This window comes from Ciconia boyciana, chromosome 13 (assembly GCF_034638445.1).
Source record: "Ciconia boyciana chromosome 13, ASM3463844v1, whole genome shotgun sequence".
Taxonomy (NCBI): domain Eukaryota; kingdom Metazoa; phylum Chordata; class Aves; order Ciconiiformes; family Ciconiidae; genus Ciconia; species Ciconia boyciana.
The window spans coordinates 11,053,476-11,080,086 of record NC_132946.1 but is presented as its reverse complement, the minus strand read 5'-3'; the positions used below and the strand labels follow the sequence as shown (position 1 = coordinate 11,080,086).

The 26,611-nt window shown below is 38.8% G+C and overlaps 2 protein-coding genes across 6 annotated transcripts in view; one reads left to right on the top strand and one right to left on the bottom strand.

Moving 5' to 3' along the window:
• BMERB1 (bMERB domain containing 1) overlaps positions 1-14,679 on the top strand; it is a 54,915-nt gene extending 40,236 nt beyond the window's left edge. Inside the window, exons 3-6 of the mRNA XM_072877681.1 lie at positions 4,998-5,071; positions 8,268-8,382; positions 10,087-10,169; positions 11,274-14,679. Coding sequence (XP_072733782.1) covers positions 4,998-5,071; positions 8,268-8,382; positions 10,087-10,169; positions 11,274-11,386 — 385 coding nt within the window. The 3' untranslated portion in view covers positions 11,387-14,679. The remainder of the gene's footprint in view (positions 1-4,997; positions 5,072-8,267; positions 8,383-10,086; positions 10,170-11,273) is intronic.
• MARF1 (meiosis regulator and mRNA stability factor 1) overlaps positions 1-26,611 on the bottom strand; it is a 52,759-nt gene that overhangs the window by 1,647 nt on the left and 24,501 nt on the right. For 4 of the 5 annotated variants that reach the window (XM_072877659.1, XM_072877664.1, XM_072877661.1 and 1 more), the window contains exons 26-27: positions 25,882-26,052; positions 22,898-25,351 (exon numbers count right to left, since the gene is read on the bottom strand). In XM_072877659.1, coding sequence (XP_072733760.1) covers positions 25,119-25,351; positions 25,882-26,052 — 404 coding nt within the window. In that variant the 3' untranslated portion in view covers positions 22,898-25,118. Of the gene's footprint in view, positions 1-22,897; positions 25,352-25,881; positions 26,053-26,611 lie in introns of those variants that run through there. The other variant, XM_072877662.1, reaches the window with a different exon arrangement.

Here is a 26,611-nt window from a genome sequence, read left to right as displayed (position 1 = left end):
TTTACTTCTAGAACAGGAATATATAAAAACAGAACTAAAAATAACCTAAGTGCCTGCAAACCCTCTTGGAAGAGAGGGAAGGAAACCAACAAAACCACTCTACGTTCATTTTTTAACTTCAAGCATTTTAATGCAATAACAGAAAACAAAAGAATCTCAGACCTCCTCTTATAGACATGGTCGAGGGCGCACAGATCTATTTCTAGCTTTGAAAGTCATTCAGCAAAGGCAGCAGCTCTCTAGACACACTGAACTGCTCTGCTCATCCTGAAATCAATGAAAAATATATTTGATGTTTAAGTAGCTGTTATTAATAGTTCTCACTCTCAAATCTTAAGCATTTGACAAACTTGTTGGCCATCTCTTTTTCTTTGGCTGACCATTAAGGTGAGCATTTAGTGATTTTCCTACTGCCTTTTACTATCATTTTTGCTTTTTTCCCATCCATGGCTCTAGATGATACCTAGGTCTTACACTAGGGAATTTGGTTTTCTTCCTCAGCTGAAAAGAAGACAGAAAAATTTAGCTGTTAGGAATAATTTCTATTGAAATCTATTGAAACAAAACAAAACAATTCTTCTGTGTCCAGTACAGAATGTTTCTTTTTTAAGTCCTGCCTGCCATTATCTTCCACAGCCTCGGAGACCTGCCAGGGCACAGCTGAATGGGAGGTCTCCTCTGTTTCCTTGCCCTGCTCCCCCTCAGTCCAGATGGTGCATGGCAGAGGTGACTCATGCTGTCACCTCACTTGTGGATCTTATGGGAACGACAGCGCTCAGAGCATTCTTCTCTTGGTAACTGGACCACAGAAACACGTATTGGGGCTGAGTCACTGTGCCAGATTACTGCAGGCTCTTCCGACCCACTTATTTTCCTGTCATTTTGTGACATGTTTAGAAAATGTTTTGCTCATGCTGTTTATTCATTATGAGCTATTTTATCTTTTTTTGGGCAGAGAGTCTGCTTTTAGGTTTTGATGATATAGCTTGAAATACCAAGGGAGAAAAGAATAATACATGCTTACATGATATCTCCAAGCATACAGGGGGTTTCTTGCAATAAGCCATCAAGAAACAGAAAAGCAGAATTGCAGACAGTGTGTCAGGAATACATGAAAGCACACTGAGAATTCATCCCTAGTTCAATACTATTGCAATTACTCCAGGAATGGATTTGGGCTCTTAATAAGAGAAATGTTTTATCATACTCATAACTCATGTGTTTAAGATTGCTGGGCAGACATTTAAAGCTCAGCTCTGGGGGAAAAAATGACATATTGTAACTGCTGTTTGCTTTACTGATGTTTTTTCTACAACATCAAAAATGATTTCACAGGGACTGGAAGGAATGTACTATCTATTCAAGAGAACAGAGAGTTCAGCAAAGGTTGTTTGTACATTGCAGATTTTATGCAAATGTTGTGAGCAGCTTTGCAGATAACTTAAACAGGCCTGGAGGGTGTCATTTCAGTACCCTATGCCATTCTGTATCTATAGGGAGAAAGCCATTGCATTCTGCACAGACCAACAACCTGACTGTGCTGCTCTCCTTCGAGATAAGCGCCAGGTGCACAGGGAGCGTAACAGTGCCCTTAAATAAGCTGGACAGTAGTCTGCGTAACTTCTCCTCTTGCCTGTCATACACTCTGAGAGATTTGACTTACAACATAAGAGAGAAAGTGCTGCAGAATTAGGCTCAGCGTGTTTCTCCAGCTTCTCTGTAGAAGGTTAGGGGACCCAATGGAGTTTTCTTTTCTCTACTCTGCAGATTCCTGCTCTCTTCTTAAGATTCCCAAAAGCTCTTTTTAATTCCTAAAGAGGTCTGAAAGTAATACAAATATGCTCTCAGTCAAACCCTGCTGACTCTCCAGCTTTCAAATGAGAAATCCACAGGGATTTGATTTTTTTTCAGAAGCAGCATGAACTTCCTCTAGGCCTCCTGTAACTGCTCACATCCAAGAACCAGAGCATAAGGGGGAAAGAAAGGAAGGTTCATAATACCAGTAGAGATTGAATGGCCTTCCAACAGCTTTCTTTCCCAGGAGTACCTCTTCTTCCCTTTTCTTTGGGGGCAACAAGGTAACTCTTTCCCAGGACAGCAACTGTAGCCCTACATTCAGTATTACTTGCTAGCAGATGTGTGATGGGCTTTATAGTTACAAGCAACTATACCTCCTGCTTTCGTTAAGTCAGATGGATGAAGCCTTCACATGGTTTTTATGAATATGTCCCATAGCCTTCCTTTAGTCATTTAACCATATCTTTTTTTTTTTTTTTTTTTTTTCCTAATCAGCACCATGGAGTGGATGAAACACAAAGGCTGTTTGACACAGATGGGAGGAAAGATGTTCCGTGTGCTAAGGGGATTGGTACAGATGGTGGGTTTAGTCTTTGTCCATCATCAAAATGCACTAGCCTACAGAGCTGGGACTCCAGAGAGGACATCTGGCTTATGACTTTCGGAATTCAGATTGTGACAGAGCTGTTACAGCCCTTAAATGCTTGGACACATATTTACTTCTCTCCTGCGAGTTACAAGGCAAGAACAAAGTTGAGGTCTCAGGAAAAAGAGATGCTAAGAATATATATGGAGAGTTCTAGCTATGTGCTGTGCTGTCAGATTAAAAAAGAGTCAAAATAATGGGAGGAATTGCAACTACAGTTGCAATATGAGGCCAGTACCTTTGCCACAAATTGAGCATAGGGGCTGTAGGGACTACTGAACATTGATGATCTTGCTCACTTGGAACATACTGACAATGATATTTTCAATTCCTGAAAATCCTGAGAGAAGAGCAGTGACATTAGCTTTTGGGAGTTCCTTGAGGAGGGCAGGGAGCCAAAATGATACAGTGAAGTATTTAATTAGTATCGTTCAGATCTTCCCCGAATGAAGCCTAATCTACTAGATACAGAAAAAAAGAATATCCTCTCTCTGTATGTCATGGAGATCTCTTTTGTAGAAACTCGCTGTTCTCTTCACTAGTTGAGGGTCTGGCCCCTAGATATCATTTGAATGCAGCAGTTCAATATTGAATGTTTCTCACCAAGAAACTGTCTTCTTTTTTAACCATGGTCATTTTCCTCAGATATATTAACACTCATTATATTAATATGACACCCAAACTGCATGAACATTGAATGGATAAGGAGCTGTGAGGCTTGCTCACATCCCAGCACATTTTGAATATTGATTCTCCTGAGGGGATAGTGTTTAAGATTGTTAATTGATAAAAGTAATTTCAGTACCATTTAGCATGATGGATCTCAAGAGTAAAACAGGCTTTGCTGCTGATCAGCATGAATAATATGGGGAGCCCAAGTAAGACTAATCATCAGTATAAATGTCTCTCCTCCAAGTGTCCTGAACACATACAGCAGTGAACCACGGACTAGCCCTAAGGCTAGCATGCTGATCTTCCCAATAAAAGTAAGTCTTACAAGACAGATGTATGGTGGGAGAGCAGATCCCCAGCAGAGGTGACAGTGGCAGCTAAACAAAGAAAAGAGGTCAGCAATAAAGATTATTATCAGAGGTATTTCACTGTCATATTTTGAGAAGAGAGAATTAAAAAGGCAGCAGGAATAGCTGTCATAGCACAATGAAAGTAGCAGAACAGGCAAGACGGAGTTAACCAAAGCAGCAAATAATAAAAGGATCAACATGTTTTAATAACATGAGCAAAGCAGCTGAAGGACAGCTCCCTGCGGAGACCTGCGTTCCATGCAGAAGCAGCAGGGAGAACAAAAGCTCTTGGGTTGTGATTAAAATCTTATTTGTGCCAGAAACACCTACTTTTTCCACTCCTCACTTAATTCAATAATTTGACTGCATGATCCTTTGTGTGCTCACTCTCACATACACACACACACTCTAATCTCTTGGGTTTCCTCTCTTAAAATACCACTGTGACAACCCATGTTCTGACAGCCCATTAGATACCATCAGGTGCTTAGGCAACAGGCAATCCACCATTCAGGCACAGGATTATGAAACAAGGACTCGGGAGATCTGTGGGCAAGGATAGTTTGGTGATATTCGAGTTGAAGAATGTACCATTAATCACGAAGTCTTTTTTGTATTCTTCAGGGAATGATTTCACAATGGAAGCCCCTGATGCAGCCCTCAGAACCAACACCTGAGCCTGGGCTGCCAGTATGGCTGAGACACTAAAATAAAACATTTGCCAGGAAGCTAATGCTGAAGTTTGCTAGCTTCCAGGGGAATAATTCAGTATAGCAGCTCTGAGGATAGGTATCAGTTTCAATAAGAACTGAAGATGCAGTTTCTGCTAATGTTACAGATTTTTTTTTTAGCTGTCTTCTGTGTCTTAACATTAATGGACTTTCAGCACGCATCAAGGATTTGAAGCACTCATGTCAACCATGCAAGACATTCACCCAAGGCACAAGACATCAAAATAGTTAGGTGCCAAATTATGACAGTTTCCAGATCTTTGGTATCAGGGCTACATTATTAGTAAGGTCATAAAGAAAGTTGGTAGTGGAATATAAACCTTGTCTTGGCTGTGCCAAATATGTATTGCTTTCTGCTGTCCCTTCCCAGGCTCCCTGTTATTCTCACCCTTGCTTTCTTCCCTAGTGAAAACTGGTGCTGCAGTATGTGCAACATGGCACACCTGTCTTTTTCATGACTATTAAATGTACAGATGCCCATTCCAGAATGTTCGGTGACATTCAAGAAAGCAAAAGGCATCTGAAATAATCTGCAGTGACAGTTATGACTTACACACAAATTAGATCTCAGTAAGACAAGTAATCAAGGGTTCAACAGGCATTTAGTATTCAATACCTTTTGCTATCTGTTAAAATTGGTGAATGAACAGTATCAGTGTCCCAAGGTTAACCGTCTGCATTTCAAACTGATGCACAGGTCCCAGGCAAGGGACAGTATCGTATTCAGATGAGATCTGGCCAATCTCATCAATGCAGGATGGAGTTTCCATGCCTCTGACCATACTTTTTCTGTTTCTGCAGGATGGACGATATCCAGCTGTGCAAAGACATTATGAACCTTAAGAAAGAGCTGCAGAGTTTGGTAGCAATCCCAGGTAATGGCTATCTCCAACTCAATACTAGGATAATGCTTGGGTGATGCATGGGTGGGGATGGCGTCAGGAACACACCTCTGTCCCTGACAATCAGAAATCTGTCGTCCCCCCCCCCCCCCGCAAGGTTGAGTTTCATCTCTTTCCCCTAGTCCTTATTTTTTCTTCCTGTTTTCCTTCCCATCGTTAATATCATGGTCTGTAAATTTCTTTTCATGCTGTATTTCACTGCTCTGTTGGCAGCAGCCCTGCAAATATCACTCAAACAAGGTGCACGTTCCTCTAGTTCTTGCACTCCCTTGGCAATCTCAAGGGAACCAAGTGGCATGGAGATTGTCAGGTAGAAAAGACAGAGTGCTGAGATACCAGAGATAAAAGGGAAAAAGGAGAGGGATTTATAACCATCACTGTGAATGTGATGGTTTTTTTTCCTAGATATACCAATTCAGTGTCACACCTGTAGTTAAATCTACCTTCTAGAATAAAATCTACCTTCTAGAATAAAGTAAAACGGGTTTCTACAAAAAGCAAGGGGCAAAAGTCTGCTTTGTGTTTTGCCTTAATTCTCTGCAAATTCACTGCTCTAAGGAGGGATAGAGTTTTGCAGTCCTTAACTCTAAACTCCAGCTGAAATCAATGAGGAATTTTGCTTCACTACAGCTTTGCTGTTTTAGATCATCCACAACAGCCCTACTCTGTTCAAGGAAAAAAAAGTACAGATGGACCCTGCAAAACACTCAGCAACCGCAGTGGGCCATTTACACTAGATACTACTGCGTGGCCTCTAGCACACTTCAGAAATAATTTGCTGCTGCCTAACTATTAAGGACAAGTTTTTACTCTCCTTTGGTTATCCAATTTTTTCCCCCCACATTTTATTGTGCAACTTTAAAGGACAACTTTCTCCCCAGAAAGGAGAGAGAAGATCACTCATGAAATAGGAAATGGGTCTACTCTGAGGCCACGCATTCTTAGTTGTGTAAGAACTTTCCCACTTTTCTTTGCACCCAACAAAAGTGGATTCATAATCTTTTTCTTTACTTGTAGGTCACATTTTTAATTTCTAATAACACTGTCGGTACGTTATTAGTTTAAATGGTATTGGAAAGGATTATGAATCCTAGAAAATATCTATGAATGATTCCCCTTGCCTCACCTCTTCAAGTCTGCAGCTTTTCTATCCTTAGTTTTAACTCACAGTGAGGGTCAATCAGTTCTCATTTTTTTTGGTGGGCTTTTTTTTTTTTTAAAACCTTTTAGAAACTATTTTCCAGTCACAAAGTCTTAAGCAGAGATCCACAGACAGCAGTTTCTCTTTAGCACTTTGCAAATCTCAGCAAACTTAAGAATTAATCATGTGCCGTTCCAGCAGCACCACCTTTTGGCAGACTCACAAGAAGAATACTTTTGTCTTAACAAAGACAAAGAAGCTGCTGGCATTCACACAGAACTAAGTGCTGACACACAACCTAGAAAAACACTTTCCAGAAATGGGTTCATTCATAACATCTTTATCACAATTTTCCTATTAGTATACAGAATTGTATAGAGACACCTGCTCTTTGCTTTCAGTAGACACTGTTTAGCCAATTTTAGTAGACATGGGATCAGTCTTTTAGTACACAGAGCATGCAGTACTTCGCCCCAATTCAGGATGCATATATTCGGCAGGCAGCTTCCTGAAGGATATCATGGGAGAGCACATCTCAATCTGGGAAGAGAATAGATTGAAAGGAAGTAGAAACTAGCTTCTACCTTCAGTGGTGAGAGGAGGAGATCCCTTGCTCCATAGACATAAGAGGCAAAGCAAGAAAAAGCAGTGATTTCTAAGCATTCTCCTTTTTTCTCTGCTGCAAATTAAGCAGTAATCACAGGAATTGTCCATAGGTAACAATGTAGAGGTCCTGAAATCTTCATAGCAGTCAATAAGTACCTTCCTTTATCATTTCTAAAAGATAAAACAGAAAAAACATCCCAGACAAAGCAGCCTTATGTTGTATTACAAATTATTTCCTCTGCTACTGGCAGACCATAATTTAAAATTCTCCAGGGAGTATGACTTTCTGAGATGGAGACTTACAGAATTTCATTGCCCTGGAAACATATTCAAGGACCTTTTTTCTCACTAAGGAACAGATTTATTGCAGCAGTAAGCATCCTGAAGCCCATGATCCAAAATTAAGCTGTATTAAACAATTATTTTCAAATGTCTGATTTATTTCACTGTTCAAAATATAAGTTCAATCAGCAGACATAGCATAGCTCAGATGCATCAGACTGCAGGCTGCTTGCCCTTCTTCCCACAACTCTTATTGTACTTAATTTTATGGTTCTCTAAATGCAGCTCTACTGCTCAAAACCAAAATTCTTGATTTAATACAAAGTGTCTTCTCAGCTAATCAAAATTTTCAGCTTCTTGAGGAAATATGTGGGCTGGGATTTGCCTCTGGCTTTCTCATCTCTGCTCCACTTGCTAGGGTTGAAGATTTCAGTTTAACTACATTTGCTTTATAACCTTAAACTACAGCCCTGTAATCCCTAACATTCATGAGTTTTAGTTTGTGACAGGCACATCTTTTGTGTCACAAAAATCATTGTTTATAGACAACCTAGTCATTACAGAGTGGCCAATTAACAAGGACATATGTTAATTACTCAGATTTTTGAAGCCCGGGGAAAAGAAACACTTTCATTTATTTTTCCACATTTTACAATTGATGCTATTTGTGTGAATTTGCAGCTCACCTGCCTTACCAGAGTACAAAAAAAGTGGTGTAGTCAACAGCCAAAGCTATCTCGAAATACAGAGAACTGGTTCCTTTTGGCGTGGTCTCATTTCTCCTGAGGTCAAAGGCAGTTTGTACCATGGATTTTAATGAAGCATCCTGGACTGTTTTCTTACCAAAGCTCTTTCAAGATTTCAAAGCAGTGTCTTGCAGAGTAATTTAATATTAAAAGTAGGCTTGGCAAGCCCCACAGAGTCTCCAGACCATTAAGGTGATCTAACACAACAACAGCAAGTGGAAGAAAGAAAAGAGGCAGTGACCAGAACTTGCCAGGGTTTTGGTGACTCAGGTCTGAAGAACTGTTGACTTCAATCAGCAATTCATTCTTAGACATCTGCAGGGTCCACCCCCCCACCCTCCGCCCTGCTCCCTAGAATCCAAAGTAATAGTCTCTTTTCTCTGTTTTTGACCAGAAAAAGAAAAAACAAAGATGGAGAAACAAAGAGAGGATGAACTGATTCAGAAGATCCATAGACTGGTACAAAAAAGAGATTTTCTTGTAGATGATGCAGAGGTGGAGAGATTACGGTAAGAACTAAAAGCAACTGAACTTATTCGTGAGATTTCACAAGTCTAATACTACACTGGAGTGAGTGACAAAACTCATACTGACATTGATGGGAGAGAACTGGTCCTTTAAAACACCTTACCAAGTTAAAAGCCTCCTCCCAGTTCTATTAAAAACATTAAACATTTAAAAAAACATTAAAACTAGATTACTGCACTTCTGTGGCTCTTTATCCCATTAATGATTTGGTCATCTCATGACTACAGCAGCGTTTGGTCTCTTACTTTCCTACCAGAAAGTGTCTGGGCATTTACGACTAAAAAGAGAATTATTTTTGCTGCTACCAGAGGATCCTCTTGGCATAAGAAGTAGACATGAAATGGAATTCTACAAGGGGCATATTTGTAGACATCTAAAATTTGCCCCTTTTTTTTTAAACAAATTATTAATATGGTCAGGTTTTATTATTACTATTCTCACCCTGCCATAGCAAAAAAAAAAAACAACACCCCAAACCAACCCAAACCAAGAATGCAATCACTAACACAGGTCTACCTAACCTAAAGCATAATCGAGTTCAGAATGGTTTCATCTCAGTGTCTTAGCCCAAAGTTGCTGAGAAACCTGTGGTCTTCCTCAAAAGTTCATTTCCAGCTGTTGCACTGAGATCCCAACGCTTTACAAATAGTCAGAGTTCTGCTATTACTTCCCCTGTCTCTTTCAACAGTAAAGACTCAAGGCTCATCAATCCATTTATCCTAAATGACAATATCTCTTCCAACACATTTAAATTCTAAGCAAGCAAAGGACAGGAGAGAAGAAAGCTTGCCAGAGTCCTGCAGCTGATCAAAAAGAGCTGGCCAAAGTCAGCAGCTGACAAGAAGCCTGAGCTAGTAATGTAATCCAGAGCTCTCAACTGCTAGTTCAATGTGCAAATCACAAAAACCTCAGCAGCAGCCAGACAATACAGAAGCCTAATTGTAGGCTACTGAAAGTGTACTGCTATGCACTATGAAGATGTGAATACATTAGTGTCAATTCACATTTGTAGTAAAACCTAAGGCTTTTCTTTAAAACTCTTGATAATAAAATCTGCCATTCCTCTAAACTGAGATATTCAATCAATCAGTGCACTCATTGTTAATGTTTAATTAACAAAATAGCAAGGAAACTAACATGGAAATATCATTAATACATACAATCAAGGTTCGCAACACAATCTTGTTATTTTGGGCCTAATGCTGTCATCTTCAGGCAAGAGAAATATACTTGGTTTTGGTAAACACTAACAGCAGAAGACCATGAGATCCAGTCTTTTGTCTAAGCGGGCCTTTAAAAGTAAGCAGTACAGTCACAGCAATATGTATCCTCTGCTTTACTTTGTAGAGGAAGCATTGTGAAGCACTTGAGGCCAACTTAAAATACGCAATACATTATGGTTTAAATCCACTAACTAGGGAATATAATGAATCCAACACTATCAGAGACAAGTAGAGAACCTTGGGGAAAATTCCGTCTCTGAATTCTACAAGAAGTTTGTTACTTTTCCATTTAGACAAATATTTTGCTCTTTAATAAGCAGAAAAATTAAGTGTTTTTAAGAAGAACAAAGAAGTGAATTGTTTACTAGCGATTTGATCCTAGCTACTCTAGCTTTTACTGTCCCATTTACAGAGAAAACATTGTTATTTCTGTAACAGATTTATTTTCCTTTTTTCCACCAGAGAGAAAGAAGAAGACAAAGAGATGGCTGACTTCCTTCGCACCAAGTTAAAACCCTTAGACAAAGCAACACAGTCTCCTACCAGTGAGTTCCTAAACATTAAGAAAGAAAAGAACAATAGGAAAAACTCCAAAGACAACTGGATAAAAGAGCATTTTCAAAGGCCATGCTGGGTCAGCCTCTACCAAAAGCTAGGTTAATCCAGCTAGATCACCCTGAAACAAGATAGTGTGTCAGCAATTGCTGGCCACTTAGAATTCAGATGCCCAATTACCCCTTAAACCTGAATCTAAGTAATCTATGGCCTGTTTAAAATTGCTTTGTATGATTTAAATATGCAAAGTATATTTGAATACACATTGCGACAACCTGCTTTTGTAAGCAACTAGATTTATTTTTGCCAATCATTTTCCCATCCGTTCTGCAAAAATAACTGGGAAAAAACCTTCTTAAGATATATGCTAGGATATCTGAAGCAAAGTTTGCCTGTTTTACTGCAGGCAAGACGGAAACTAGAGGAAAGACTGCAAACTTCAACAGCTGCCCCGAATTTCTTACCTCTTAAGTACAAGGTTGATAGAGACATTTTTAAGATGCATCACTAATTATTTATACCCTTTCAGTCACAGGGAGCATGGACTTATCTCCCTTGTTAGTTTACTTCATGTCATTGCTTTTAAATGCAATGTTAGGAGATAAAAAGATTCTTTTCACCCTGAAAAATTAAAACCTACCTTTATCTTGTTCTCCTACTTATGACATCCAAGTTGATAAGGAATAAACTCTAGCATATTTTTGTTCAACTCCTTAGTTGTTGGGGTTTAAACACAGTAAGATGACTTTCTGTGGACGGACCTGTTATCTGACCCTGTGGCTCTGAACACAGGCACCTGGATTGAACAAGACGGAAGAAGTTTACCCTCCCATTGAGATGTCTGGATTCTTTAGCCCCTCTTAACTCCCTCCCCGGAAGAGATAAGACTTCCTGAGCAGTGTGAATCCACATACCAGCTTGGTTACTACCAAAGTGTTGTAACAAAGATGTATTGTTCAAACAAGAGTTAAAAAATGGAGGGGGGCCGGGGGGGGGGGGGGGCCAGGAAAGGCTTGCATTCTTTAAGCCAGAAGTAGGAAGAAATAGTTTGACTAGCTCTTGGTTTTAATGGTGTCCCGTTTTGAACATTGCAGGCAGCCCAGCAGAAAAGAAGGCAGAACCTCCTCCAGGCAAGCCCACCATTGCCAAAGCAGGATTGGCTATTATTAAAGATTGTTGTGGGGCCACACAATGCAACATCATGTAGCTCTGGGCTCTATACCATGTTTGTCTTTTCAAATGTTTTCATTGAATGGAACTGTAGGGTGAGGGCAACTAACAGTGTCCTGCTAATGGAATCAAGAGCAACTGGTATAACAGTAATATATGGAATGTACAACGGCAGGTTCTTCACTGTTGCATGGATCACTCAACACGCATGCCTAAAAACAAAAGAAACCTGTATAGTGGCTGTCCAGTGACCAGAAAAGATTTGTAGTAGAGTCAACAAAAACACCGTAGTGATAAAAAAGTGAATGAAAAGAGGGTATATTTCATCCAGTAAAGTGTAAAACAGCAATTTTAATAGGCCATCACTTTGTAAGAATTTGTTGTACTTTCCCCCTTGACAAACAGCATTCAAAAATTGCTGAAATAGCCCATTTTCGTAAAACAAAAGCCACAAGTAGCAATGCTGTATATAGTGCAACTGATAGGATAACTGATGTTGCATACAAAATACTTGAACTAGTGTGATGTTCAACTACTTTGCTGTGGAGTTTCGCTTCCAGTTCTTCCTAAAGAATGAGGATCAGTGTCAAGGATGCTGCAAGTAGAGATAGATTTTTATATCCCATATGATTTCTGAATTACTCAAGTCAAACAAATATTGCTTGCACCAGGGAAATAAATCTTTGGTAAAGCTTTAGCAAGCACAGCTACAGCAATCTGCAAATAGATGATGTAGTCCAAAGCTGTGTCATTTCTCTTTTAGATCTCCACCTCACACGGAGTCAGAGAAATATTCACCCAGAGAGTTTTGTCCACTATTGAAGTTACATGCAGTATGAGATTACATATCACTGGTAGGTTGCTGGAAGGAGAGTGGAAGACAAATGAAATTTAACTAATATTTAAACAATGCTTAAAACAACTATTAATTGCATATTTCATGACCATAAGAAAGATAAACTATCAAGCATAGGAAGACACTGGCCACCCAAGACAAATTGACCACGAGACAAATATACAAATACAGAAGCAGATATTTGGAGTAGGAAGATCACATTCTACACAAAATGGGTTTAAAATTAAGGGAAATACAGAAAGACTTATCTGTGTTTCACCATTAAACGTGTTTCTGGTCTCTATGCAGATTAATCTTTGTGGAATCTAATATCTTTATATTAGCTGTCAGTAGCTGGTTTGTCTGTGTGATGGTATTCCATATAAATGTACTGTGATAGGTGTAAATAGTAAAATAAATGTACATGGATCTAATGTGGAAATCTCAGGCTTAGAAATAACAAACAGATAGCAAAATGTTCCTACAATAAAGTTTTTCAAGAGGAACTTCCATTTTGTGAAACCAGCTAAGTGAAGTGTGCACTTATATACAAAGGAATCACAGTTGTAGGAAAGGAGAAAAAAATTAAACAGCCATTACCCAAAAAGGATAAACAGTAATATTTTTCAGAGAGAGAAAGGATCTTATTAAGGTTCAAGGAGATAAACACCATCTAAAGTAATTCAGACTATTCTTGTACACATAAAACCAAACCCCTAGCATTGGACTGATTTGATGAACATTTGCATTTCAGAATAATTTGTTTCAGTATTGCAGACTCACTTGAGACAAAGAACCTACATCACTAAGTTCCTTAAGGTTTAAGGATCAAGGAGGAAAAAAAAACACAAAAGGTTTCCACTAAGACATGAAGCACTTTAATTACTTTGACCAAAGATGCAGGAAAGGACAAAACATATCCTAAGGCTGAATAGTCACATATAGTTACTGCATCCTTGTTGAGACATACAACATCACGTTAAGCTCTGTAGCTGTTAGTATCTACTGTATTTGGTATGGGTTGGACTCTATAGCACCTGTGTACATTAACAGTTATGGGGAAAACTGCTTTTAAGGGAGAATACACACTGGAGGGGAAGAAATACCCACTGGCTTCTGTAAAATTCAAGAGCCTCTTGAATTTGCTGGTACCCAATTAAGACATCAGGAATTAGTATCTTGAGGCAGATGTTCAGTGCCATTAACAAAGGCAAATGGCAGTTAGGAAAAAACCCTGTAGTGAAGCACCAAACTTAAAGCCTTAGGAGAATCAACTGTTACATATTGTGAATGCTGGTAACTAAAGAGTCCTGAAAAAGGACTTTGCACACAGTTTTTGTAAGGCAAGAGGTGACTTAGGCACACTGGTGTTTAAACCAGGCTGTGCTGATGAGTGGGGTGATCCCTGCATGCTGCACAGAATCTATAGTCCCTTGGGAAGAAAAGTGAAATCAGTAGAATGTATGTTTGTATGAAAAAATTTCATTAACAGGAAGCAGAGCTAGACATTTCTGGGATGCAACACTTATTACGACGCTACAGAGCCCCCTCCTTTAATTAAAATGAAGAAAAGAAAACACAGCAAGTATGAATACGTAATATTCATATACAGTTAGCGCTGGTAGCCAGCGCCCCAAAGGGACTCGAACTACGAGAGTATTAATGAGAGTGAACTTCATTTTCAGAAGTTCTAGCTTGGCTCAGCTGAAAGGTTTTCTTTGTTTTGTTTTTAATTAGCAAATGCTTCAGTTGTTTTTATTTGGGTGGGTTTGAACCGCCTGCCTGCAGTGCACCAGTGGTTCCTTTAGAAGGGGGTCAGTGATGCTGCTTAGCAATAAAGTCCTGGATTTTTTAGACTGTGAGGTCAGATTCTCAACTGTGTTCAACAGTGGCTTACAGTGTTGTCCATCCAGAACACAGCAGAGCCCTAATGGCTTACTTCAAACATAATGGTTGTAATTAAACAAATTAAACTTAGGAAGGAATTAAGTGTGTAAAAATCTTGGTCCTTGTTTTTAAAAAATCAGACTAGACCACCGAGTACTCCCAAGTAAAATGAGGGGCTTTGTAACTTCCATGATCCTATGAACACAGCACATTATGCAATCCCCATATGTAAAATCAGCAGAAAATAGACAAATATCTTTAGATGACTACATCGAATAACTGGCATCATTTCAGAGCTGATTTTCAGGTATCTGCTACTGTCTGCAAAGAGGGACATCGGTTGACTGAAGCACCCAAAATCTCTTCTGGAAATCCTGGCTGTTTATCAATTCAGAAAGAAGGCAAGGCATCAGAAAAAGAAGAAAATTCAAGGTGGATTTGACACGCTATTTCCTCTACGAACTGGTAAACATGGCTATATTCAGGAAAGGATCTTGGTCTACCAAGACAAACAAAAGTGCTGAAGTGCTATTTGTACTAATCACCAATTCTACCAGCAAATGGTTCTCTTGTACCTTCCCCTAGGCCTACTGAATCTCTTCAGCAAAGTTAAACATATTTCCAAATAAACTAAGCTGCTGTGTTATACTAAGCATGTGTTTCTTCCTGTTACTGAAGGAAATAAGCAGTTGTGGAGTGGGATGCACTTATTGTGCTGCTATACTTTTCAAAAAGAATAGGATAATTATTCTGCAAGAAAGGAATAATTTGATAAGTTAGTGGAAATAAAAATAAAGGATTTTATCTCACTGAAAAAAACATGCAGTTTCTCCAATGATGCTCCACAGACAAAAAGCACCAAAAAAGCCAGTCTCATGATGCTCCTAGATGACTTTGAAACCTCACTACAGCCCAGAGCACTGCACAGATTAGCAGACAGTTCCCAGCCCTACATTGAGAAGATAAAGTCCCAACATATTTGAGTGTGAAAAACATTGTCAACCCAGTAGGGCTTAACAGCAACTAAAAGAAAAAAAAAAATATCTGCACTGTCTGCTCTGCTCACCAGAGTGGTTTTTACAGATGCTACCTGAAGTGTAGGGCTCTGGACATCTCAGGGACCAGAGACTACCTAACCAGATACAGGGAATGAGATGGAATCAAATGTATCTAGGGGTGGATCTCATGTTGCTGCTTTGCTCTCATTGCCCGAACCTTCCTCCTGTGGGAAGCAAACAATGAAATTAAAATTTGTATTAAAGTTTTGGTGTTGAGAGTCAACTAAGGAATATCTAACAGCAATGGTATTATATCATCTGAACAAGAGGTGTGGAAGAAATTCCTCTCCTCCCCCATCTCCCAGAATAAAATAATGCAAGCTCAAGAGAAAGCTTTAAACATAACCCTGCAGCCAACTGAGGAATCCTAAATCAAAAATCAGCAATACTCAGGAGAGAGATTGCATCATCCAGACTTTCTCTGCCTAATTGTACCCTGGTGACAAGTTACCAATGTCTTGTTAACCAACATGGTTAACAAGAGTTAACAAGTACTTTCATAAGTACACCCCCTCCACCCTCCAGAAAGAATAGTACTTTACCTAAAAACCAGTATTAAGTTGCATTTGACTGCAGGCTGAAACATGGGGCTGCAAAAGGTAACTAGGGCATGCTTTCATCTTTGTGGCTGGTGACCATAAGTTCATGTGTGATTCAGGCTTTGTCACACTTTGTCTTCCTACACAGGCATAAGAGCATGTTTTCATTTGCAACTAAGCAGATGGTTAAGGAGAACAGTTTTCCCAATATTCTGTTCAGCTTGAACTCAAACCATGCCACTTGGAAGTAAAACATTTACAGCAGACTGAAATCAATTACCTCAAATTATGAGTTTGAGTTTATTCTACACAAGATGTGTAGAATACACATATTCTGCCCATATCCTTATCCATACTCCCTGCCTCTGAAGCAGTTAATCGTTACTGGCATTTCAGAAGCAGCTCTTGGAAAGTGAGAGTTTGGCTGCTGGCTCCAAAAACCAAAAAAGATCTCAGATGACTTGTACAGTTAAGACTGAATTAAAATTCCAGCCTGGAATGAATAGAGAACCTGCAAGTTAGACTTGCTGGTAAACAGTTATCACAGAAAATGTTTCTGGTCATGAAGGAGAATATTTTTTTTTTTATTAGAAAGGAATTTGAAGGAATTGAGTTCAGATTTTTTTTTCAATAAACATGGTATTTCTCTTACAGTAGAAAGACAACCACAAACACATTACACAGACAACAACCCAGAGAATATGTATTCTGCAGTATAGAGTCTTCCAAGACGTGCAAATAAACTAAGTTGCTCTGTGTGGTTTGCTCCTACCTCAAACAATGGAAAATTTCTTGGTGCTCCAACATATATAGTAATGTCAACATTTGAAAAATCAAGTGGCAGCAGGTCACCACCAAACTCTCACATTTCAGGAGCAGGCTGAGGAAAAGCAAAGTGATTTTTCTTCTGTTTTGACCTTGAAGAAAGGGCAGCTTGCTTTCCTGTTCCAGACACAGCATGTATTCCCAAGTAGCTCAAAGTCCAAGCCACTCTTCCAGGGTAGTCACGTTACTTAAATGAACACAGTCCTACTCTGCCCCAGCATAAATGCTACCATTGTTATCAAGGTGCATCTTGTTCCACATAATCCCATCAATCCTGCTTTGGAACAGGATCATATCATACAAACATTACTTTAAGGTCCAAAACTTACTCTTCCCTCCATGTGGATACAACACTTCACATAGGATCTTGAGAACACCTCAGTATTTAGACCTGGATCCAGCCTAGGAACAACTTACGGTCTTAGAGATGAATAAGGAAGTGTCTAACAGTAGCATTTCCCTGACATTTAAGCTCATATCCTTTAGAGCATTATTAGTTTCTTAGAGGCAGTTTTCTGCAGTAATACTTCATACGAGGTTGAACTAATTGTGATAAGACACCAAGAGATGTTTAAACCGACACCTAAAAAGTAAACCTCATCAGCTACAGAAATCAGTGGATTGTAATAGGCTGGATATTGTAAAGGATTAGGCTTTCAAACCTACTTTGCTATGCTTTAGATACTCCCTCCAGCTGGTAATACAGCTAAACAGAGAACTTCCAATTTAGGATTTTCAAGTTACAAGAATAGAGAGCTCATGCACCACAAACAGCTACAAATGACAGCAGCAATGCATTTAACTATTTCTGTCTTCACTTAACAAAAACATCAGAAATTCCATCGACTGGAGGTATGTGCTTGGTTTTCCTAACAAACAAATCCGAAGAGTTCTCCTGAATGGGCCTTTCAAGCCAACTACATGTAATTGGATTTGAAATGCGGAAAAAAGTTTTCCTGTATGACAGCAATGGTATTGAAGCTTTTGTAAACACATATATATCCCATTACTATTTGCTTGTGCACCTTCAGGCCAGAAAACTCCTCTGATGACCTAGCTTTGTTTTACTGGGCAAAGCTGCTCAAATAAAACACCATAATGCAAAAGCTCCTTAGCTACTTGACAACATAGAAGACTGTCACTGTACTCTTATCTCCTGTAACTAGCACAAAATAAACCTACCTGACAAAGTCTTACAATCCTCAATCACCTTGTATTGAGCAAATGCAGGCCTATGGAGAAATTATATCTGGGGCACAAGATTCTCCAAGTGAACTGCAACTACCACAGGCACTGTTGAACACACTCCTCCTGAAGCATGAGACAGCGGTCTCTTTATTAGCAAAATCAAAGAGACAAACCACAAGAAAGCAGCAGAGCAATCTCTACCTCGATTTACAACTGCTTATTTTAAAACTAAGTGTATCAACTGAATGAAAGATTTGACTCGCTCCTGGAGGTCATGAATGTGACTATAGATTTGAAATTATCATCATCCACTCATTTCTCAGACAAGTTCATGCTCTTAGATAGTGACCGATATCCAAGAGAACCCACACAAGTACATCTTCCCTGCAGGCAAACAAATGACAGATTCTTTCCCACAAACACCTTCCCTTTTAGGATCTGAGGTAGCATCTTGAGTAAGACCACCCTGTCTCATTAATGAGCAGCTCATTGTGCTCCAAGAGCCTCTGTACCAAGACCATACCCAACTGCAACCAGATTCTACACAAGTGTAATGTATCAAAAGGATTTAGCAGGAGATTTACCTTTAAGAGATCATTTACCCATCTGAAGAAAGTTAAGAAGTAGACATACATGTCCTTAGAAAGCAGTGGCAGAGTCCAGAGTCAGACTGAGGGTGGGTGTTCTTGATGACAGTGCAGACTGGAAGAACACCACTGCAGCGCTCTCGGCATCACTGGCAAGTGCTGCAACGCAGAGACCATAATAGAGCTCACCCTGCATTCCTGGAGCCCTTCACCACCCATCAAAACATGCACTGTGCCCAGGACACTGGGAACCTGGTAAGACGGTTGCCATCAGGATTTCAGAGCTGGAATGTTTGTGAGAACTCCACCCATGCCCACAGTGGTCATCGCAGTGCACAGAGCTTCAGCACTAGGAACATGTCAGTGACCAGGCCTTGTCTCATGCCACTCCCAGCCTATTTGGTAAAGCTGCACATAACAGACCTGCAGGGTCTACTTCAGAGCTAATGAAATAACTGCTGGCCTGTTGAGCACTCCATTTTATGGCTTAGGCTTTGACCAAAAATTGCTTCAGGTAAGTTGCAGAGTAGTTTAAGAAAGCTCAAAACCAGCAGAGATGATTGCAGCTAATTCCAAGTTTCTTGGAGCCAATCACTTCATCCCATCTACACTGAAAGAGTTGTTTGTTGTTTCTTTTCTTACCAGTAGACTTCATCAGACAAAATGGGTTTTCTGGCAGAATGCCATTTTTATTACTTTTGAATCCAGTAACTGAAAGGCTGACTTGAGACTCGTGCCCACAGCATGACACAATAGTGCTTGGACAGCCATGTACCATCTGGCCCACTGGAAAGCCTGAGGCTTTATCATGTCCTGTACCCCAGCATCACTGAATAAGGCTGTAGGCAAGTCAGCTCAGCAGTACTTTGTGCGCCATACATTAAGCAGAATAGCTTCTGGCAGTAATACAGGTTCCAAATCTCAAGGTGAAATGAATAAATGTCAACTCAAAGTAAGTCTGCAACAGCTGATGTTTCTCACCATCTTTCTTCCTGAATTACTACAAACTTATTTCTAGCACAATGTCACAGCTCACAAATTGCTTTGCTTTTGAGCTGGCAAAGACTGCTCTACAGCCTCCTTAAACAAGCATACAAGGTTGGATTATAATCACAACAAAACCCTGTTTGGCACAGATACATTTTAAAGGAAATATTTTGAAGGCTTTTGCTTTAGCAATGTCGAGCTCAACAGATTATATAGTTTCCAAAGGGATCACCTGTACCCTCACAAGCAATAGGAACACTCCAGTTTCCACCATTTGTCTTAGGACTAAGAACAGTCCCTTATAACACAAAATACAGAGCTAAGCACCAAAAGTATAAGCCAGATGCTTTTATGCCTTGCTGTACCTACACAGGCCATCTGTAAGAGCAGGAAGATCATCTTGGTGCAGGAACACCTTGCTCAATTTTTCAGGTGGCAACCTGTCTTAGTGAGGGCAAGGAATTTCTGTATCTGTCATCTTGGTACTGCACCATTACTCTTCCTGCAGGCATTACCTATGCTTTGGACAAAGTCCAGGATATCTTGAAAGCACTGCAGGATATGGATCCTTCAAGATACTGACCACAAGCTTTTAGAGATAACATTTTCAGGAAGTTTTCCTGTTCCTCCCCTAATCCATTTATGATTATTTTATCCTACGTCTCTCTCCTCTGAGAGGATCCTGGAAGTTTCCACATACTTGCCATATTCCACCCTCACATTCCCCTCCCACACCTTTAAAAAATACAACAGAAAATATGAGAGGAATCTCTGGTTACAAAGCTATCATGTGAACTGTTCCTCTCCCTCCCTTTGCACAACTTGATTGTTTTTCTCTTAATTCCCTTCACATATTAAATGTTTATCCTACTCTTCAGGTAAAAATTAAATTAATTACTTGCAGTCTGGTAAGGTGCTTAGGTCTCACTGTGTAACACCCATACTATCCTCTTTATCCCAAGTCTGTTGGCAACAACCTTCAGTCATCATTTAAGAACCCTGTCCTAATAGCTTAAGCTTAAATTTGAGATGTCTTCAAATGCACCAACCTGCACCTCGAACAACTCTCCCTCTTTAAGTGCAACCAGCATGGTCAGGCTTCTTCTGTCAAGCTTGTCACTACTTACAGCCAAACTGTTTAAATGCTTAGGGAAAACAAATGCAACACTGTCAGTAGCAATTAGCCAAAAGAGGAAAAACCAAACAAAATATTTCTTAGATAGGTATTCTAGATACAAGGCAGCTAAGGATTAGGTAGGACTAGCGGAGCATCTAAAAAAGGTCTTAAAACTGATCTATCCCAGAGAAGCCTTTTCTACTCTACAGAAAATGCTTGGAAATAATACCTTAAAGTGGCATCTCAGAAATTTCTTATAAAATGGCATTCTCTATTTATATCAATCTGCTTCCTATAGCGTACGTACAGCACTACAAACTATTTTAATAGTCACTTGAATTAAGATTTTTTTAAAATTTTCTCCATCTGTGTAACATAAAAAAAACAGTCCATACAAGGAGGAATACTACGTTAAAAGTAATGCATGCTGGAAGAGTAGAGACATTGTATCTCAGCCTCTGAACAAATACCAGCTAAATTGTGGGAAAATATCTGAAAGATCTCTAGGTATCTCAATTGTTCCATAGAATACATCCACTGTAAGACATCACACTATACATTAATAAAATGCTGACTTTAAAGTACATCAGCATCTGACTTTCTATGGCCACACAGACTGAAGAGGTATCAAGGTAAAGCTTTGAATGAGAAATCACTTAAAGCCAAGGTTTTCAAACTCTAGTTTTCAAAGGCACAAGAGATCAAATATTCAAATTGCAAAAAGGTTAGCTGCAAAGACACTTAACACATTTCAAGTGTCAGAGGCAAGAAGTGACATGACAAGATTAAAAGGAAGGGTTAGTCTGTGGGACTGATAAGCAGGCTTCACTGATAACACTCCATTTTCAGTTGCTCACATTTCTGTAAAAGGCTAAGCAAAGCAAGGCCATATTTTTTCCTCCAAGCAGTCAGTTTTTCTCTCCATACCAAAGTCCCAAGACTGTCTAGAATACAGAAAGCAATGTCCTTTGTGGCCACAACCAAAGTCCTCAGCCTATTCTATAGAAAGACTGCTTGCTTTCTTACTCTTTCACACCCAAAAGCTTTGCTTTGTCTAAAAGGAAAAGCTTTTTGTCAGCTCCTCTGTTCAGAAACTTCACAGGTTAAGAAACAGTCTTATGTTCTCTGTTCTCTTCGAGAGTCATGCTTCCTATCAGCATTATTCCACATTACACCTGAAACATCATCTAAGTCACTTCCCTAATGCCCCCCTCTGGCATTATGCCCAAGTCTCTCCTTGTACTTTATTTTTTTTTTAAATTACAGTTAATAGAAACAGGAGTTAAACCATAGTTCACCATGCATTTACACTCTGTCCTGTTACATTACAGCAGACAAAACAAGCCACATAACTTGATTTTTTTCTAAAATGTATTTCCATCATGACTTAAAAACTTTTTACTAATTTAAACAGATGGCTTGACATAAAACAAGAATGAAAGACATGGGAATGTTTGCAGCATGATAACAAAAGAACAATTAAAATCAAACTCACCTTTTGAAGGTGATCACATACCAAGTGGTATGAGGGATTAGTCATACATACTTAAAATATTCACAACTACTGAAAGAATTAAATTACAGAGTGGTGATTATACGGTTTGTGGTGTTGCTTAAGATGCTACAGAAAGTTTTTATAAATTGCCTGCCCCTCCTTTTAAAGAGTGACATTTATGACACTATTTATGGAGAGTTTCCTGCTAAGTAAGTTTTTTAGGTAGTTACTTTAAAATTGTTTACTGAACAAGCAAGTACTCTGCAAGGTCAAGTGAATGCTTACCTGCGGCAGGCCTGACATTTACTTTAGCAGACTGTTCCACTTAACAGTTCCATTAAGTGAGAATATGTGTAATAAGACCACAAAAAAAAAGTCAGGAGCAGCTCATCCAGCTCTTTACTTTTGTCCATAAAGCTGAGATGGCAGAACAGTCTAATTTAGTTGCAGATTATTTTTTTTAAATTATTTTGTCAGATTCTGAAGTGAAGTTTGAAGCACTCTAGTGAAGCTGCAAAGCAACTTGCTTGCTGGACTTGTAGTTCCTGGACAATTACTATCTTCAGCAAGCTGGAAAACAAGGCTATAACAACTCAAAAGTGACTTGTTAACTTTATTGCACAGTTACACTCCATATGACATGATTCACATCGACTGTAACATTTCAAAGTGAGACTAAAACTCCAGAGGAACACCTTACTTCCACCTGTTGCATTTACACTCCCTTTCTCCATTTTTCTCCTTAGGCTGATAAATAGCACAGTTTCCTTCTAAAATAAACCCTAAACATTATGTTGCATGAAGAGCAGTAAGAGATACTGAGTACATCTGCTAACAGCTGAATTGCAAAAATTAGGAAAACCCTCATTCTCCAGAATAGCAGGTTGTAGATTTACGGTGTTTCTTTTATCTTCACTAAATCCCAAAGTCTAGCTCTCTGCTCTGTCTGGATAATTAAACTTAATGTGACACAGCAACTTCAGGATTCTAGGACAGTTTTTTTTTCCAGGTCTTCAGACAAGGACAAGAGTTATGCTTGCTTGAAAATTTTATTGACACAACTGTTTGGTCCCAACACACAAAACAGCACTTGAGCCACAAAAGAAAGTGTCCAAACGAAGTAGACAGCTAAGAAAAGAATTTTTTCTTCTCCCTCCCATTCCAAGAAAAAGATAGTGCATAAATTGAGGGCTTCAGTGACATATTTTTTTTTTTAAACAGACATGAATCTGAAGTAGTACATTTAATTGTTAAATTAAAGAATTTCATGGTTGTAATGCTTTTAAATCTGTAAGTCACATCATTCATTTAACCCTTTGGATAAAAAAATATATTGCAATTCAGTTAGCTATTTTGTTACACTATGAACACAACTTCTCAAAAGTATTATTCTATTACTTTCAAACAGCGATTTCATCAGCATCACACATGAATCCAGAAAAGATATGCTGACCTCCATAAATGGTAGAACCACCACACTCACTTTGACAAATACCATATTTTCTCCCGAAGCAAAAACCTGGTTTTCTTTAGTACTCCAGATGACTTGTAGCTGCATCTCATGAAAATATAATTTCAGCTTGGTCTTTTCTCCAATGCATGCTTTTCTGAAACAAAGATCTAGACTGATCAGTGTTAACCTTATCAAACTTAAGGTGAAAGCAGATGTTTTTGCATTTAACTCATTAAAAGCATTCCAAGAAAGCTTACTTCAAAATTTCTCTTTCTATAGCAGTATGTCTGTAGCAGTTTACTAAGGACTCAAAATACTGTGCCATAATGCTCAGAAAAACTTCCAAGTGTTTCTCTGCATTCACAATGGCTATAAGTTCACTAGTGGTAATACTTGCTTAAATTTAAAAGATTTTATAACAAAATCTGACTAGTAAAATCCTGTCTATAGCCATTATCCAGTGGCATTTCCTGTTGCTGGCTGAGAAATTAGAGCCCACGTTCCATCTCTTGTGTATTACAATAGAATCCACCTAAAAAATATTCAGTTGGCCAGTGGAAAACCTCTAGTATAGGTTCTTTCAATACTACGAGCAATTTATTTGCTGCCTGGCAAATACAACCCATTGTAAATGCCACGGTTACCCAGAATGGGTATAAAGTCTCATACACTGGACATTTCTGCTAACTAGAGTTAAGGTCACCCACTGACTTAACCTCTCTCCCAAAGCTGGCCCTTTCAAAAGCCAACACAAGATACCACAAATTGAAAAAAGCTTCCAACACTAGGAGTAAGTTTTAGAATAAAAACAGACACAGCTAAAAGACAGCACATCAAAGAATAAGCTTCCCATTTACTGAACGTGCTTAAAAATAGAAAACAAGGTTAAGCAGAACAACCTTAGCATTTCCACATGTAGTTAGAACTTTCCTTACAGGTGGAAATAGCATCAATAGCTTCCATCACAAAACATTTTAATAATACCTGCTCCATTATCTGTAATTTATGCATTAAATGCATATTTCAGAAATATCAGAATCTTCCTAACTTAATTTCTAGACACAATAAAATGGGTGTGTCTGTATCTTAAGCTCATGACACCAAGACAGTCTTTTCTTAACCAAATCCATGCCAGACAAACTAAATATAAAAGGGAAGCTTAAAGCATCCATGTCCTAGAAAGCTCCTACATGGAACTGAAAGCTACAGAAAACATTTAAAACAAGTTTTACAAAAATCCACATAATCTTCTACAGACATCTTTAGACAAAAGAATTTCCAATGCAGTTACAAGTCATCTGAAAGGTCAGAGAACAAGTGTCTCCTCAATCAATCAACTCCCTCACTCTTGTCATTTCAGGTCAGCGAGTTAAAATTTCTCAACAGGCTTTTGAAAGACAGATCATGCATTTTATTAATACTGTCTGAAACAATACCAGTAAGCAACAGCCTATAGAATACAATATGCTACATGTATGATTACACCACCAACAAGGCTTAAAGAAAATAAAATCTGTTCCATTTTAGTTGAATTAATTTTGCTTTTACTGAACACACATTTATGAAAACTGTAAAATTTAAGAATAATTTAACGAATGCCAGAATTTTTTTCAAAATAATAGAAAAAATCTGCTCTGCTAACAGCTGTGTTCAGTGTAAAAGGAACAAAATCTTCACAGAATACATTAAATACAAATTAGTTCTTCTAGGCCTTTCATTAAAATACATAAGGGCTAGCAAATAGCTTTACTTTGTGCAGAGTCCATAGGTATTTGTCTTTCACACTAAAAAGAAAGAGTTAAAGCTTGGTTACAGGTGCAAGTGAAAAGTTTGCTGCCAATTTCACCTTGTTTTTGTGTTGCTTTTTGGCCGGGCTGTCCATTGCTTCCTTGTTTAGTTGGGTTTCAGAGGACTGACAGGGGGGCACTGAAGCGCTCTCTGTTGTGTTAGATACCACAGAACCAGAGGTCAATTCTTCTTGAGCTGCGGTAACAATTCTTTGTTTTTCTTCTTCCGTTAAAATCATTATCTCTAAAGTAAATAAGACAACTTGATTTATTGATGCTCTATTCTTGAAAAAGAAAGAATATTTTGCTGGTAATAGACAATAAAATATTTAAAAGGAACTTATCAGCCTGATTTGAAGCCAGAAGATATGCCATGTTCACCTCTGCAGCTGATGTGATGTTTGCTTCTGGCTTTGTCTGCATCGTGTACTATTTAGAAGGTTTAATTTAACTCTCACATAAAGTCTCTCAGTGCTCAGAAAAGCACTATGAAATTACTGTGGTGAAAATTACAGAGTGGCAAAATACAATTTTAGTGGTGGATAAGGTCCCTATAAAATTTACCTCAGAGAATCACAGTAGGGCACTTACAGTCAGTACTCAAAAGTTTCTGATGAATGTTGCATTTCCAACACATCCCATTGTGCGATATATATACATATGTAAGTATTTAAATGGAACTTTATATAATCAACCATTTGTTTGATGCTTTCTTTTCCAAATTGTATGAGTTATTATCCATAAGAGTTTGCTTGCCTGTGTTGTATTACTTACCAGAGAGAGGTGCAGGGCGTTCCTCAAACTGAATGAGGTCTGCAGACTCAAGAACCACTGGATCAGGTCTCAGTTGCGGGGATGGTAGGCAGGAAGGAACTGGCTCACACAAGAGGTCAACGGGAGATGTATTTGTGAGGCAAAGAAGTTCTTGCTCAGTTTGATTAGAAACTACAAAAATAAGGGAATATTTTTCAAGTATCTGTAAGCTGTGAAGGTGTCACTACTTCAGAGCTGGTAAATGTAAAGTCTTCAGAAGTGATTCTGAGGATTTGAGAGCTATGCTGTATTTGAAATACTAATATCAAACTAATTTAATTAATGCTAACTAATCTCAGATTCATTCAAGAGTTACTTTGCTGGATCAAGAGCATCTAACTAATTACAATACAGCAGACAAAGCAATAGCATGTTAAAACTATTGCTTGCCTGCGTAAATATACCCCTATAGTAAAATCTGGTATTTGCCAAACTTGAGTAATAGAAGAGCAGCTGGGAAATAAGTCCTATGGGAACAGACTTTAACAGAGAAGGGCCAGTTATCAGACAACTCCCCTGCAGACATACCAATATCCTATCAACTATTTATGTACCATCTAACACATTCACACATGAAAATGAAGCTGAAAGTTTCAAAAAAGTGACTTGCCCTTATTAAAAGGGACAAGCCTAGACTTCTAAAATAACTCAAGAACCATTCCACAAGTTCTCCAACCTGCAGGTAGAAAAA